The sequence below is a fragment of the Gadus macrocephalus genome, chromosome 9, assembly GCF_031168955.1.
Source record: "Gadus macrocephalus chromosome 9, ASM3116895v1".
Lineage (NCBI taxonomy): Eukaryota > Metazoa > Chordata > Actinopteri > Gadiformes > Gadidae > Gadus > Gadus macrocephalus.
Window position 1 is genome coordinate 9,548,646 of NC_082390.1, and position 17,341 is coordinate 9,565,986.

The following is a 17,341-nucleotide window of genomic DNA, read 5'->3' on the forward strand; positions in this document are numbered from 1 at the left end:
TTTTGAATTATTTGGATGGCTGGATAGTCCAAAGATTCCATAACCTGCATCATAAATCAAAACTACAAACTTGCAATAGTACAACAACAATTACAGATCTATATTTAGCACTGGTTGAAAGTAAAAAAAAAGAATTCTCCACCATGATGACGAGAAATATAATTTGACTTGAGGCCACATGTGCGCTACTAGCTGTTGAGTGTGTGCCATTACTCCATCAGTGTCTTCTTATTGTATCTTTCTGTGTTTGTTTGTAATCCAGAAAGGGAACATATTCCTGTGTGACTACAAGTCACTGGAGGGTCTTCCGACCCGCGTGGTGGAGGGGAAGTCACTGCCTCTCACTGCTGCCCTCTGCCTGCTGTACCTGGACACCGCAGGCACACTCAAACCCATAGCTATTCAGGTGATGACACCTTTAGGGAATAAGATACAATAGGTATGAGGAACGGTAGGGATGAACCAGTTCCACAGGCCCCCTGTGACAAGGTGTTCCATGAGTGTGGAGTGGGAGGGGTAGATACGATTAGCAAAGCTACACTGATGTTGTTCTTCCTGACTAAGCCTTTTGTCTTCTCCCTGCCAGATTTGCTAAACTTCTTGTTATCCAGACTTTTTGAGTCATGGTTTTGAGTTCCACTTCCTGTCAAACGTGTTCTCACTGTAGACACTAGAACAATTTCAACGTAGTAATTTCACTCATTTCGATTCAAAATAGGGTCCAGGTTGGAAAATCCCAAAGTTATCCTTTAATGTATTTAGTTTGCATACATATAAACATAATCACAGATTGCTATTGTGAAGTTGCATAACTATTATATTGTGTGGTCCTATCTTCTCCCCTAAAGCTGGGACAGGAACCATCAGAGAAATGCCCAATCTTCGTCCCCAGCGATCCAGAGCTCGACTGGCTCCTGGTGAAGATATTTGTGAAAAATGCAGATTCAGTAATTCATCAGATTATCTCTCATCTAATGAAGACCCACTTGTTGGCCGAGGTGTTTGCTGTCGCTACCATGCGTCACTTTCCAGACGTACACCCCCTCTACAAGGTAGGATCAGCTGACGTATACAGTATACAGTCCCAAAATCAAACCTTGTGTTTTAGGAGAGGAGCTTTACACATTTTTGCATTGGGGGAAAACAAATTAGTCATGTTTTCTGATGGTACATGGAGTATAAATTTGTGTCTATGTGTCTTTGCTGGCAGGGCCATTTAACATGACAAAATTGGATTAAGATTGGGTTACCTTGGGGTATCAACTCTGTTTTGAGTGTTCAACACACTAATGGACGGAGCCATTTTGCATTAATTAATTGTATGCATCCTTTCTCATAATTTCTCATAGTTATTGACTCCCCACTTCCGCTACACTCTGCAAATTAATGCAGCAGCTTGACGTGCGCTACTTGGGCCAACTGGACTTTTAGCAAGAGTACGTACTCACTGAACATGTACTCATTTAAAACTGAATCTTTAGTGGTTGCTGTTATATTATTGTTTTTGCCATTGGTTTTGGTTAAGAAGGCTGATTGACTTCAATCTTCAGAGTACCCCTGGCCTGGAGGGTATAATTGAGCTGTTGAGGAGACACCTGGCTGAAACCACCTACTCATCTCTATGTCTCCCAGACAACATTGCTGAAAGAGGACTGCAGAACATCCCTAACTTTTACTACAGAGATGATGGACTGAAGTTATGGACGGCCATCAACAGGTTACCTTACAGAACACCATAGGTCTCCACTGAATGGAGTCTCGATATCAGGGAGACATCTCAGACATGTTGATTACCTACGCTATGTTAATTGTTTACCATCTTTATGTAACTTGAATGAATAGGAATAGGATTCATAATAGGTCTATAGGTGCACATGCCAGTAATCGTTGTTGTATCCAACATAAACAACTGCTTTTGTTGTTTTCCTAATGCAAGTGGATAATTAGAAGCTCCACTCCTGGGCCCAAACATCCTATAATTATAATGCATGAAAAGTTTTTTGATCCGTTTCCAGTTTTGTCCGGGCTATGCTGGGACTCTACTACCCTACAGACGACGAGGTGTCTGGGGATGCAGAGCTCCAGAGATGGATCCAAGATATCTTCACAAAGGGCTTCCTGGGCAACAGCAGCTCAGGTATGTGTTGGGGCGGCTGAACCATTAATCCAATTCAAACTGACATGTCAATGTAATAGAAGATTGTATAGAAAAACGTATAGAAAAAAGGCAAAGTCATGACCCGCCCTTCTCTGCCTCTGATTAGCTTAGCCTGAAGACAACGTTTCTTATATAGCCCTCGGTAAAAGAACAAGACGGTTTTTCTGCTGTCTTCGGAAGACTTAGGCCCAATCCCATTTCTACCCCTTAACCCTTCCCCTTACCCCTCCCCCTTGTTTTGAAGGGGTAAGGGGAAGGGGTAAGGGGTAGAAATGGGATTGGGCCTTAGTATGCAGAATGACTAAGGACATGTAGCAAGGACGTCCTGGTGGATGAGTGGGTCAAACACAAGACTGTCTGCATTATTGTGAAGACTTGGTCGCCCTGTTATTTTGGTTATGTTTAAGCAACACAACTACTAGTTCCACGAATAACTAAGTTCTTCTGAGCTAGCACCAGCTCCAGAAGTCGATAAAAGGCTGAAGATGACGTCATGCAATAATTTGCATATTGACAAATATATTTTGAGTCCAGACTTCATAGCAATTCTTTAAATATGGCCCCAGGTGCTCATCATCAAACAGGGCGGGACAAGCCAGCTCTATAACTCAGTGTTGCTTTGTCAAAACTTTATGTGCGCAATGCAGAAAAGAGTGACTATTGACCAACAGGTGGTACTATGGCAAGCTTATAACTTTAATTGGCAGTATCCCAGTGTTGACTAATATTTATAACTATTTTGTCCTATTGCTGATGCATATCATACGTATATTTTGTATATATGAAGACATGCTTAACGTCCTCATGCAGGGATGCCAGAGTCCTTCATCACAGTGGAAGCGGTTGTCAAGTTTGTCACCATGGTGATCTTCACAACATCTGCTCAACACGCAGCTGTAAACAGTGGACAGGTGGACATCTTTCTCTTCATCAGGGACATTAAACCGGGTGCAACTAGAAGGACTTTTCTGATGGTTATTTCCACTAGATCCTGGTCTTATCCACGTTGCTCTCTGCAGATCAGTCGGGCCTCAAGCCCATAGAAAGCCTCTTCCAAAAAAACAAAACAATAGATCCAATCAGTGCGAAGGGGAGGGAATAAAGACGCAACAAGATGAACAGAATCTGCACGGCAGGCGTTACTCTGAGGAGCACGTTTCTGCTGTACTTTCAACCAAATATGCCAAGAGCAAGAAAATCCCTAGAATGTGTTTTTACAAAGACAAGGCTGCGCCCATAATTGTCAAATAAATTGCAGCCCAGCAACGCAACGACTTGAATATCAGGATGGTCCCACGAGGCTCAAGCAACAGCCCCTTTAAACAAACGATACTGTCCAACTGTCCTACACTCCAAGCAGGGTAGGAATTTCAAGCCAGCCAACTGCCCTCCGTCTGGCTGTAATGCCACTCTGAAGCCCCGCTGCCACTGCCCCAGCGGGTTTACCCCTCTAACCCGAGGAACGGGTCATCAATGTGTCAGCTAATGCTGTTCCTTATAATAAACAAATTAACAAACTTAACCTCACCCTAACCTGATTGATGGACATATCCTAACCTCCTTCTGTGTTTTACTTTGACTACTACAGCTGGTTCCCAAACTCCCCTCTGCAGCTTCGAAAAGCACCGCCAACTACCAAGGGACTGGTTACCATGGATACCATTCTGGAGACACTGCCAAACATTGGTGACACGGTCGCCTTCATCATCAGTTCATTGGTTCTATACAAGAAATACATGGACTCTGTAAGTTGGGATATAGAGAACATTGTGTAATGGGAACAGAACAATGCTATTCATGGTGAGACTTTCAAGGTTTGAAAGATAAGATGAGGAAAAGAAGAAGACGATTAAATCAGATACGTTTAATTTAACGTTCCCTGAGGGGAACCATTATGTTACCCTTACCTTGCGTATCATCTAAACATTATCTTGCCTTATTTCTTGAACAGTAAGACAGATGCAGCTTCTGTCTGATAATAATGACCGCCAACATCTCAGAGGGAATACCATCTATGGAATGTGTCTTGTTCCCTCAGGTTGTTCTTGGTTCCTACCCTGAGGAACGTTTTTGTGAGCCGGCGGCCAAGCGGATTATAGAGAACTTCCAGAAGGAGCTCTCCAGCATCGAGGAAAGGATCATAACGAGGAACGCAAGTCTGGATGTCCCGTACTGCTACCTGCAACCCTCGGAGATCGAGAATAGTGTGTCTATATGACTAGAACCACAAAGATGTTCGCTACTGGAGGAGTCCCATTCCTGTTTGATAATGCTCATCAATGTGGGGATAACATTTGGGAACTCTGCGTCCTTTGTATATCCTGCCCTCATATTGAAATCTGCCTCTAAAATTTTACATTCTCAAACAAAAAACGAATCTGCGTATTCTAACCAACAATTATTGATTCATTGTTAAAACATTCGACTAAATGTATAAATAATGGAATAATAAAGATGAAATTGCCAAACGTAGGAGTCAAGTAAACAGTTATGCATGAAAGGAAAAACTTTTTGCAATGAAACCTATAGTCATATTGCTATGTGTTTGAACCAAGACAAGCAAAATTGCAACATAGCTTCAGGGCTGTGAAGCAACACCACTGTCCACATAGGCCTTGGTGTTGCGGATCAGGAGTGCCGCCGGGGGTGGACATGGCCGCCATGCAGAAAGACTGGCCACCCCTTCGCAACAGACTCATCCTTTGAGGCCCAATCACATTTCTACCCCTTACCCCTCCCCCTGGTTTTGAAGGGGTAAGGGGTAGAAATGGGATTGGGCCTAAAGCCCAATCCCATTTCTACCCCTTACCCCTTCCCCTTACCCCTTCAAAACAAAGGGGAGGGGTAAGGGGTAGGGGTAAGGGGTAGAAATGGGATTGGGCCTTACTCTCCTATATAATCCTGCCATCGTTTTCATGTGCATGTGCTGGACAGAGGAGCGTAGGATTCTTTATTGTATTTTGTTGTAATCTATTAAACAACGTTTCTTGACTAAACAATGTAATTCAGGGAATTCCCAAATGTCCAGCCCAGGACCCCCCAGTAAAATGTTACCAGCCCCTGTCAGGACCACTTGGCTCGAGTAGAGCTGACATAACAAAGGGAGGCCACGCTGATTATAAAGATGGAACAATTATTTATTTAAAGTGCTAAATGCAAAACCTTATCAGTAAGGGGAAGCCAAACCAAAAGTGTAGTGCATATCAGTAGATGTAATATAAAGCAAAGTGAGGTAAAGATGAGGAGCGAAGCTGCAGCCAGCCCTTCCCCGTCAGGCCATAGCAGTAGTGAGAGAGAGCGAGCCGACGGGAAAGGCGCCTTTTATCTCCAGCTCAATTAGCCCAGTCATTAGCCTGGCACGGCCCATAGAGACAGCTCCCCCTAGTGGCGATAGAAGGAACACGGACATGGAACACGGATGATCATGACACGCCAAGCAAGGCAGGTAGATATGGCAAGCCATCCCCGCCAGAAAACGGCATCATTTCCCATGCATCATTTAGACGCGTATCACCTTCATTACGCCGTAAAAAACGCCGTAAAATGTAGAAAAACGCCGTATTTTACGCCGTCATGCGCAAAGAACCGCCGCTTTTTACGCCGCAATTAAGCCTTTCAAGAGTGCGCGTAAAAAGCGCCGTTTTGAACATCAAACCGCGCGTAAAATACGCCGCTTTTGTGCACATCACAACGCCGTAAAATACGGCGTCTCTCTAGTATGCTAATAATCTCTGCCCTTATTTTCTCTCAGCCAATGCATTTGAAGTGTTTGCGCCAAATCGCTGAACAAGACAAGCAGATCAAATCAGTTTAGCACAGATCTGCTTTGAGGAGTTCTCCTCTCATTTGTTGTTAGTTGTAGCTCATATCGGTATATATTAGTAAATCCAGTTCCTACAGTGTGGTCACCGTGGCCGTGGCCCAATCGATAGAGACGCTTGCTCTGTACAAGAGGTTGTTTAAAAATAAATAATAATAATACATATAAAGACGTTTCAAACGTTCCATCGAGTCTCTCGCATTCTACAATGGGCAGCTTTATTGTTTCCCATGGGAGCCGGCGAAACTAGATTTCTCCTTCGAAGGTTGTGCTCCACACAGAACCTCCTCACCTTCATAACGGAGTACTTCGGGGCACCAGAATGCTTTACGGTGCGGCCACACCAAACGCGTTACTCGCGTTGGATAACGCGAGTAACGCGCCTAACCTGACGCTTGATCATTGTGTGGTGGTTCAACGCTTCCAACGCGTCAATGCGCCAACGCAGCTAGATGAGTCCATGTCCATGCAAGTGAACAGAGCGTTCCCTCTTCGTCATAACTATCAAACCAAACATCCTTCACATTCACCGAGCGAACATTATGAAAGTAAAATGCAAATTTCTCGCTAAAAATGTTTCCATAAACGCATTTAATGGCGTAACTATGTTACTATTTCCACCCAGAATAAAGATAGTTGTCGGCCGTGGCTGTGCTGGAGTCCGAGGTAGGAACCCCAAACGCCGCTGTGTTTGGGTGATAGAGTTTAGATCGGGTTCGATTAAATAATCTCTGATATAAATAACAATAATCGGGTTAAATAACTTCACATGGTGTGTCTGGTGTGTTTCCACCATTCGTAGTGTTGATCAGCAGAGAAATAGTCCGCCAAGACGTTGAGGTTGCTTAGCATCCAGACACTCTGTCCATGCAAGTGAACGGAGCGTTCCCTCTTCGTCATAACTATCAAACCAAACATCCTTCACATTCACAGAGCGAACATTATGAAAGTAAAATGCACATTTCTCGCTAAAAATGTTTCCATAAACGCATTTAATAGCGTAACTATGTTACTATTTCCACCCAGAATAAAGAAAGATGTCGGCCGTATGCTTCTGTCCAAGCTCACTACTCTCTGCCAGTGACGTCGGGTCAAGCTCCACGCTGATTGGCTATCGCGGCTAAGCGCCACGCGTTGGAGAGTTGAAAGTTCAGATTTCTGAACTCCGGGCGTTGGTGCGTTGGGCGCGTTACTGCGTTTACGTGCGTAATTACGTGTGTCTGTCGCGCGTAACGCCCCTAACGCTTCATCGCATGTAACGCGTCTACGTGCCTATACCAATGGTTCCCTATGCAAAAATGCCGAGTTTGGACGCCCCTAACGCGAGTAACGCGTTTGGTGTGGCCGTACCGTTAGAGCGGTACTGATCGCGTCGTGTCTTTCCAGTGTCAAATAGTTCACGAATAAAATCACCATAAGGTTCAAGTGCGGCCATAACTAAGGCTAAATATAATTAGACAGTCTATTGCTGGTTTAGGTGGTTAAGGCTCTTTTTTCTTCGCTGCGTTCTGCCTTCTGGTGTAGCCTATAACTATAAATGTATCTATTTTTGTAGGCCCTATTTGTTTTTCTGTTTCGGGTTTTAAAAACCAACACACAAACACAAAATCAAATGCCGTCTATTTGTTTATTCCTTTTGCCCTTTTTCAGTTTCAAAACCAAATCAGAAAAACCAAAAAACAATCCTGTTAATTGTTTTTTCTGATTTTGTTATAAATCGGAATATTCAAAGAACGAACCATACACGGATTCTCCTACCTCATCACTTTACTGACACACAATGTGTGGCAGTAAAGTGACAGGATCATTCAATAGACAAAAATCTTTCCATCTAACTAATTTAATTTAGGAGGATATTCATGTAAGTTAACCAAGTATTCTCATTATACCCTAGTTATATCCTAGTTTTGCATATTTATACATTGCATCCTATTTTCATATTTCATGTGGCATCTGTATTTTTATGTAGGCTACAGCATCTGTATTTTAAATGTTGCTTATATCTTCTTTTTGCATTTTACCTTTTGCTGAAGTGGGCGCTGTATTAGCTTACTGTATAGGCTGTCTGTATTTGTGTAAGAGTTATTTGTATTGTGTAACCTGCTGGATTATGAAAGTTAGTTGGGGTAAATAAAGTGTCTGTCTGTCTGTCTGTCTGTCTGTCTGTCTGTCTGTCTGTCTGTCTGTCTGTCTGTCTGTCTGTCTGTCTGTCTGTCTGTCTGTCTGTCTGTCTGTCTGTCTGTCTGTCTGTCTGTCTGTCTGTCTGTCTGTCTGTCTGTCTGTCTGTCTGTCTGTCTGTCTGTCTGTCTGTGGGAAAATGCTGTGAAAAATGTATGCACGGTGCGTTCAGGATTAGGACTGATATTATGTCGGCATAGGCCTAATCAATCAGGTTTTAATATTTGAAGCATTCATATCAGTCTATTCTTTTCGTAGGCTACTCTGCTGTTTGCCTTGATGGGGAGATATTTTTTTGCTTCCATGCGCAAATAGTTGAATCCAACAACATTCCTGCGTCTCCAGAGCCCATTTAAGCACCGTGTCAGACTCAGTAGACTGTTACAAGCCTCTGAACGTTGTTAGAGCATGGCTCCCCAGTTCATCAGTGTCTCTCTCTATGGCTCCCTCTCACTCCTTTCCACTGTGTATTTATATCGATTGAACAAGAGAGGATGTTACGATAACTCCGCGAAAACAAAGGCTCCATGGCTGTAATAATTTAAATATAATTAACTTATAAAGCGTGTAACAAGACACCTAGATGATCTGGCTGGCTGACTAAAAAGGCACTGCATTTGGAACTTATAACACAGGAGGTCTGGCTTGCGGACTAAAAAGCATTGCGATCATAAAAGCGTGACCATCTGACAAAAGCACAAATCTGACAATAAATGGATTCGATCCGACAACCTCTTCCCTACATAGCAAGCGTCTCTATCGATTGGACCACGGTTATCACAACGTTGAAACTGCATTTATTAATATATATATATATATGAATATGACGCTACAACTAACGCCAAATGAGAGGAGATCTGTGTTGAACTGATTTGGTCTGCTTGTCTTGTTCAGCGATTGGGCGCAAACACTTCAAATGCATTGGCTGAGAGAAAAGAAGGGCGGAGATTATTAGCATACTAGAGAAACGCCGTATTTTACGGCGTTGTGATGTGCACAAAAGCGCCGTATTTTACGTGCGGTTTGATGTTCAAAACTGCGCTTTTTACGCTCGCTCTTGAAAGGCTCAATTGCGGCGTAAAAAGCGACGCTTTTTTGCGCATGACGGCGTATTTTACGGCGTTTTTCTACATTTTACGGCGTTTTTTACGGCGTAATGAAGGTGATACGTGTCTAAATGATGCCGTTTTCTGGCGGGGATGGCTTGCCATATTGGATAACGCGAGTAACGCGCCTAACCTGACGCTTGATCAGTGTGTGGTGGTTCAACGCTTCCAACGAGTCAACGCGCCAACGCAGCTAGATGAGTCCATGTCCATGCAAGTGAACGGAGCGTTCCCTCTTCGTCATAACTATCAAACCAAACATCCTTCACATTCACCGAGCGAACATTACGAAAGTAAAATGCACATTTCTCGCTAAAAACGTTTCCATAAACGCATTTAATGGCGTAACTAAAAAACAGAAATGTTTAATTATTCGTACTGTACAAAACAAATTCCATCTTTCATGCTTGAGCCAACAGAAATATGTTACATACGGAAGAGGAAAAACATAGATAATAATGATCTGTGTTAGCGTATTCTGACCACACATAAAAAATACTAAATGTCCCAGTTACAACAAGCAGAGATAATCCCCAGCCATATGGGGCATGAGCAAATAGAGCCAAGCTTGAATTTAGACCCAATTCTGCATTAAAAAATATGTATTCCAAAGTATTCCTGTTTCATAAAATAAGGCAATAAAAGACTTGTTCAATCATAAATAATGCACCAACACAATCCCTACTGGTTAAATGAAGAACAAGAGTGATATAACTAGTTCAACTTCTTCTTGAGAATTGCATAGGTGTGGTTTTCTCTGGAACTTCTTCAGAACAGCTGGTCGCTGGCCAATTCTTTTTGGGTAGCGATGACTGCATTCTTGGGGAGGAAGACGTTGTTTACGATGTTTACGTAGCTGCCGCGGCGATCGACATCCGGCCTACCACAAAGGGTACTGTCGGCAGTGGAAACGCGACCTCGGAACTGAGCTGGGCTATACCGCCCCCTCCCTACCGCACCTTTGCGATCCGATCCTTTCCGCACCCTGCAGTGGAAACGCGGCATAAGTTTCATTTGAACTCACATTTCAACACCAAAGCTATCAACTATGTGAAAGGCATCAGTGGACGTATTCTCAGTTCAGAAGGTGCAAGGAAAAACTATTGTGGAATTTTTTCATGCAATGCAAAGCGCGAAAAGGACAAGTTGAGACTTGGATCATGTGTTAGATTAGAGTTATTTTGGTGTTTCTGGTGAGTAACAATTCGATTTCCAACCCAATAAACTAGTTAATCGTTTGCGTCCAATTGCTAATTTCACTGTAATTTTTTCTTTCATCTGTAGGGTATGTGGAAGTTTTGGCTAGCTTAATGGCGCGTTTCCACTGCAGGGTGCGGAACGGATCGGATCGCAAAGGTGCGGATCGGGTCGCGTTTCCACCGCCAAAAGTGGGCGTGACCCGGACTTTGCCGTACCCGTTCCGGCCTCGTTCTCGAGACTCCTCCGTTGGGGTACCGAAAACGAGACGATACGCCTGAAAGGGTCCCGGGAAATTCTAGCTACACACCCCCTCCGTTGATTGGTCGACAGAATCATCACTTCCGGGTGACGCGGGGATAAAAACAAACAAACAGTAGCCTCAAGGTATTATTCTTTACAATTAACATGTCGTGTAAAACGCTTGCTTGGGCGAACAAGGAGGTGGAGACGTTCGTCTGCATTCTTGGGGAGGAAGACGTTGTTTACGATGTTTACGTAGCTGCCGCGGCGATCGACATCCGGCCTACCACAAAGGGTACTGTCGGCAGTGGAAACGCGACCTCGGAACTGAGCTGGGCTATACCGCCCCCTCCCTACCGCACCTTTGCGATTCGATCCTTTCCGCACCCTGCAGTGGAAACGCGGCATAAGTTTCATTTGAACTCACATTTCAACACCAAAGCTATCAACTACGTGAAAGGCATCAGTGGACGTATTCTCGATAGAATCATTCAATCATTCAGACTTTGAAGTTGACCACAAGACGAATCGATTTAAAAGAACATTACAAACTTGTGGTCATAACAGCGGTTGGCTTTAAAATGAACTGCCAAAGTTAAACAGAGTTAAACAAAGTTAAAGTGAGTTTCAACGATCCAGTCAAAACATAACTCAACTGGAGATGACCTGGCCAAGTCATCTTTAAGCCAGAGGCGCTTCTGATTTAAAACGTGTGTGTGTGAGTGTGCGTGCATGCGTGCGTGTGCGCGTGTGTGTGTGTGTGTGTGTGCGTGCATGAAGCAGAACCTTAATTGAAATATTGTTCAACAGTTTTGCAACCCAACCGATATAAACAGTAACCTACTACATGCTTGTAATCTTACTTGAAAGAGTGTTGGCCTACTTTGGAAGATATGATGGTTCTTCACATATCCACGGGGCCGATGCAGAGAAAGTTATCTTTCATACTCAAGAGAAGACACAACTACAAAATAGCATCCATAGCAGAAAAGAAAATATTATTTGGTGAGCTCATACACAACATACAGAAAAAATCCACCCCTATTGAACTCACTCAATCACATGCATTGCACCTCTGTGGCAGGGCTCTACAGTGCGCCCATTTCACTCGCATTTACGAGTGAATATTTCAGCGTGCGAAAACAAAACAGGAGCACGCGTGCGCGTGACTTCTCCACAGCGCACTATACTGTGCGTTCACACCAAACGCGAAGGGGCGAAACGATTCCATACAAAGCAGCGACGCCATTTGCATCGCGACACTTTTGACCGGCACGGGCGAGCGCGTTCACGTCGATTTCAGGTGGATTTGCAGCACGCCACTTTTGCTCGAGTTGAAATATTAAACTTTGCCGCGACATTCGTGTGATGACAGCCAATCAGCGTTCAACAACGTGGCCACTGAGTGACGTGCGTAACGTAACAGCCAATCAGTTTTCAACCGGCCAAGTTCCAACGTTCCCTGCAGTGCAGTCCGGGGTGAACCGCAGCATGGAAGAGAAAGTGATTGTTGCCGTTTGCGACTCCCCGAGCTCTATATAGAATAGTATATAATATAATTGTATTGTATTGTAAACATAATATCACGGCCAAAAGCTCTGTGAGCCTCCGGATGGCCGTAGCGCGGGGAGCGCTACGGGAGGGTTTAGCGGGTTTGTTTACATACGTTGCTATGGTTACCAGTTTAATAAACCGTGTTCCAACGGTTTATTAGGTATCTAAATTGCTGTCTAATCAATACTTCATTCACTGCCTCTTCCGTGGTCATTACAATATTATGAATAGGCTGTGTGGAGAAAGTTAATGCTGTTACTGTAGTCGATAAAGTCTACAAATTCAACCCCCGACTGGTTGAAGGATTTCGGGTGGCTAGTTTATGATGCTAAGTCTGTATGGGCAGTAGAGGCAGATCTCTGCATCTGGTTCAAGATGAGCCGACTTAAAGATATGAGCGATGCTATTGGTCCCTTATAAAAAATCCTGCTTGTCTTCAGGTATCATTTGGATGACTCTGAACTTTGAACTCCTAAACTATTCGTTACTCCCAGCCACAATTGGGTCTTAATTATTTTCCCCAAAAGAATGAATTTCCTCATTCCTCAAAGCAATGCATTGAGGAATGACCGGCTGACCTTCGTGGCATGGCAGAGATTCGGCGAAACCTTATGAAAAAACCTTACTAGTCCTTATTTTTTCGTTTTCTAAGATCCAAGCATCGTTAAGCCTCTCTTGAAGAGCACACAGTGTGAATGCTGTCTAACCGCGTGCGGTGGGTGTCTTCTCAAAAGCCAATTGACCCTTTTGTCCCTTACTAATCAATCAAGATCACTGGGGTCTCAAACATGAACTGAAATTAAGTTGACTCCTTGGGATTGGTCAGTTGCCTGGTTGGTCAAATCCCCAAATACCAGAAGAAGAAGTAGGGATGGTCTGAGCTATTCATCTAGTAGACCTATCAGATATAACCTCTGTATGATATTATAAATATTACAATGAAAAAGTGAGTGAGGCCTTAATCATTATGTTGAATCCAACATTTTGAATTGCACTGAACATACTGAACGTAAGATTTAAAGTTGAATAAGATACTTACCTATCAGTGGCGTTTGGTGGTCAACATTTTTGGTGAAGCAAACCCCGTCGATCCAACGCACCGAAACGAGCGCACACTTAACCCCCCACCCCTGGGTAACATAACTGGAAAGGAAAGACATTAAGCCTACCTTTTCTTTCCCTAAACTGTTCACCTCCAATTCCTGCTGTACTGTATTCTGATGTCCTCTCTCTCCTGTTCTTCCCTCCAGACAATTAGGGTTAAATTACTACAAAATATGAAATAACATAAGTTATTGTAAAGATGATACATAGGTTATTTACGAGGTACTGTATTGTTTACTTCAATGAATACATTGTTGCTGGTCACAGCTGTATTGTTAAATCGTCCCTTTTTTATTACCTTAACATTTAAAAGCATAAGTGAAGTAACCACCTTGGTAGGCCACAAGAAAACATGCCTAACCTATCTTTCACCTTGTAGTTAAATTCTGCCCTCCTGGTCTTCATGGCGAAGTGGTCAATAACTCGGTCATACCAGCTGGGAGTTCCTTCTAAGGATTTAACTGTTCTCCTTTCAATTGCTTCGCAGACGCAAGTTTCGCAGACGCTCCTGTCCTATGGTATTGCGTGTGTACGTTTTAAGACGTTTTAGACATGGAAAAACTTCTCTCCACACCAGCTGAATGAAGCAGTTGAAGAAAACTCTGGTTCTCAATGTTTGCAAAGCGTGTTGTGATTTGATCGATGAGTTTGTTCAACACAGCCATGTACACTCCTTTGTAACGCTCTTTTGGGTCTGGACCACAGTGTCTTTTCCTTGGATTCTGTGCTGGATCATAGATCATCATGCATGGTCATATCAACAGCCTTTTCATAGATGGCCCAAAATGTCCCCTCTGAAGTCTTCTCTGTGATAAAGGACAGAAGAGCGTCAACCCGTGCTTTGCAGAAAACCACATCTGCAGCTCTATGTTGTAAAATGCTGAAAACAACATCTGTTTCTGCCAGAACCTTTCAGGAATCTGCTCTATTTATTGTGTCATCATCATCACCACTCTGAACCATCCTGTCAAAAACGTCAAGTAATTTATCATAATTGTTCGCAACAGTGCCAACAATTCTTGACGTAAAGTTCCACCGGGTAGGGGCATTTCTAGGAAGGCGGGGACAATCACTCTGCTCCAAATACATCATTCTCTTAGTTGACTTGGTGAAAAATGTTGAGAAGCCAGTCAAATTACCGAAGAAAACTCTTGCCTCTTGGATACACCGTGCACCTTGACTGAGCACAAGATTGAGCCGATGAGCATAACAGTGAACAAACTGCGCGTATGGAGCAACAGCTTTTGCTTTGGCCTGATGCCATGACCGCTGCTCCAACAAGCAGAACTTGTTTGACCAACAAGTTTGTTTCTGTAATCATGAACTGCCATTTCACTGGGTAACATTTTTTAAATAGACATCTCTGCCATCTGACACGTCAAAGAATCCGAGAAAACGTTCCTGGATCACCCCAGCAACATCAACATATCTCACGATAATGGACAGCTGCGCACTACATGAAATAACGGTAGTCTCATCAACCTGCCACGAGAAAACGGTGCGTTGACTATATCGCGCAGTAGGGCCGAGCTCTCCGAGTGGCCAACGACGTGCGTCGCGACGTAGGTCGCATTGGTCACGACGTAGGTCGCATTGGTCGCGACGTAGGTCGCATTGGTCGCTGTGTTGGTCGCTCGCCTGGCTGCCGTTTTCTCGCCTGGCTGCCGTTTTGGTCGCTGGCTGGTTCGGTCGCTCAAAGTCTATGGGCGGTCCTTAATCAGTTAATATGCATGTTATTAACGGTTGGGCCGGGCGCCGTTAATAAATATTATAGATATATAAACGTCACATTTAACGTCACAGTACATCTTCAACCTAAGGATTTGCGGTGATATGTTAAAAACAATTATTAAACAATTACATCGGTATGGCTGTGGGCTCTGCTGCTGCGGCTCCCTGTTTAGCGGCATTGCTTCCATTGTTCTTTTGAATAGACGCAGTGCATTCTGGGGCAGTTGAGTACGTCTAGTAAGCTAGCGATGCTTACACAAAATCTTTCCGGAAGTAGAAGACATTCGGATACTACTCGCTTACCTAAAACTCGCTTACTACGTTCTGCTTACTCAATTTGACGTCATAGTTAGTAAGAGTAGGAAGCAAGTAGGTGGTTTCGAACACACCCCCGGTGTTAGAGGAGGCAACGGAGGCAACGCCTCCTCATGATTTTCGTAATAAAATTAATAAATTATTATTGAAAAATATTTATTTTTCTAAATGATCTATGTGCAATGTGTGTTTATTACTGAATAATAACATAAAAATGTTGAAAATGTTAAAAAACAACAACTGCAAAGTGCCTTTGCAAGCGCGGAGGCTGGCCGACATTACTCTCAGCATGTTGTGTCCAGGGTTGGCCACTGAAGGGAGCGGAGGCAAAGAGGCCAAAACTCACTTTTGCCGCCTTTGAGAATAAAAGATAACCAATCACAATTCAGTTTCACTGTTGGGAAGTAAATCCAGAGCCTGTCTACGAATATTAGACATTCTCTGGTAAATCATCTATACCATGTTAAACATAGGAAGGGAGGTAATGGTGCGTTTTATGGTGCGTTTTAATATCCATCCGTCTCGGAGCTCCGAGGACGTTGCCTAGCGACACGCACAAACACGCCCCTTTTCCTCGGAAGTCGATCTCGCCATCTCGTTTGAACTCAGCGGTGACCGAGCGAGGCTTCCGAGATAGAATTGAAGATGGATGCGCCCAGTGTGACATTCAGTGAACTGTTTTCATTGTGTTTGGACCGCTTTGGTGGTTTAAATCGCAATTTCAATCACTCGTATTGCTGTAATAACTTACATATGCAGATGATACATTGAAACATGAAATTAAGTGAAAATTTTAGAAGTTCAAATGGCTGCGTTTTCGTACGGTGAAAACGCACCGTTTCATTTATATTATTTCGTAGTCCTGAAATAATATAAATGAAAATAGTAGTAGTAGTCGGCCAATGCTACCGCAACAATAGCTTTCCGGGTGGCGTCCATGTTTTTCTCCGACGACCTACGCTCAAAACATAATAAAACGATTTTAGTGTGGGCGTGGCGTCCGATCCGAGAACCGAGTCGGCTCGCAGAGAATACTCGAACGCACCATTAATATCCATCCGTCTCGGAGCTCCGAGGACGTTGCCTAGCGACACGCACAAACACGCCCCTTTTCCTCGGAAGTCGATCTCGCCATCTCGTTTGAACTCAGCGGTGACCGAGCGAGGCTTCCGAGATAGAATTGAAGATGGATGCGCCCAGTGTGACATTCAGTGAACTGTTTTCATTGTGTTTGGACCGCTTTGGTGGTTTAAATCGCAATTTCAATCACTCGTATTGCTGTAATAACTTACATATGCAGAAGATACATTGAAACATGAAATGAAGTGAAAATTGTAGAAGTTCAAATGGCTGCGTTTTCGTACGGTGAAAACGCACCGTTTCATTTATATTATTTCGTAGTCCTGAAATAATATAAATGAAAATAGTAGAAGTAGTCGGCCAATGCTACCGCAACAATAGCTTTCCGGGTGGCGTCCATGTTTTTCTCCGACGACCTACGCTCCAAACATAATAAAACGATTTTAGTGTGGGCGTGGCGTCCGATCCGAGATCCGAGTCGGCTCGCAGAGAATACACGAACGCACCATAAGCCTCATATACTCCTTGCAACCAATCACAAATCAGCATTTTTTTTTTTAATAATGTTCTGAGCAAATTCGTTCTTTCTAGTCAGTTGCTGCGGCTAACAAAGATAACGACTAACAACGATATCCACATGGAGGAGAATATAATTCAATGGCCACATTAATTCCAATTTAAAGGTGAAACTGTTTGGACGTGTGCGGATTGATGAAGCCCTCAGCCAGGCAGCTAGCATCGCTACCAATGCCACAATGGACTTGTGAGAAGAAATCGGGAGATACTACGTAAAATGATTATTGCAGTGGAATATCTTGGGAAGCAAGAGCAGGCCTTCCGTGGGCACAATGAGTC

General features: G+C 43.6%; 1 protein-coding gene and 1 long non-coding RNA gene across 2 annotated transcripts in view; one reads left to right on the forward strand and one right to left on the reverse strand.

The window, feature by feature from the left end:
- LOC132465052 (uncharacterized) overlaps positions 1–13,782 on the reverse strand; it is a 32,548-nt gene extending 18,766 nt beyond the window's left edge. The window contains exon 1 of the long non-coding RNA XR_009527445.1: positions 12,642–13,782. This is a non-coding gene — a long non-coding RNA (uncharacterized LOC132465052). The remainder of the gene's footprint in view (positions 1–12,641) is intronic.
- On the forward strand, positions 1,827–4,626 carry LOC132465042 (polyunsaturated fatty acid lipoxygenase ALOX15B-like). The gene is made up of 4 exons (XM_060061716.1): positions 1,827–2,137; positions 2,969–3,081; positions 3,745–3,903; positions 4,197–4,626. Exons 1-4 carry the CDS (start codon positions 2,029–2,031, stop codon positions 4,374–4,376), a joined length of 561 nt encoding a protein of 186 aa, XP_059917699.1. The 5' UTR covers positions 1,827–2,028; the 3' UTR covers positions 4,377–4,626.
- Positions 13,783–17,341: the final 3,559 nt, after the last annotated feature.

Coding starts and splice junctions, on each gene's coding strand:
- LOC132465042 (XM_060061716.1), top strand. CDS start 2,029: ATGCTGGGACTCTACTACCCTACAGACGACGAGGTGTCTGGGGATGCA. Junction 2,138..2,968: donor CCTGGGCAACAGCAGCTCAG/GTATGTGTTGGG, acceptor GTCCTCATGCAG/GGATGCCAGAGTCCTTCATC. Junction 3,082..3,744: donor GTGGACAGGTGGACATCTTT/CTCTTCATCAGG, acceptor TTTGACTACTAC/AGCTGGTTCCCAAACTCCCC.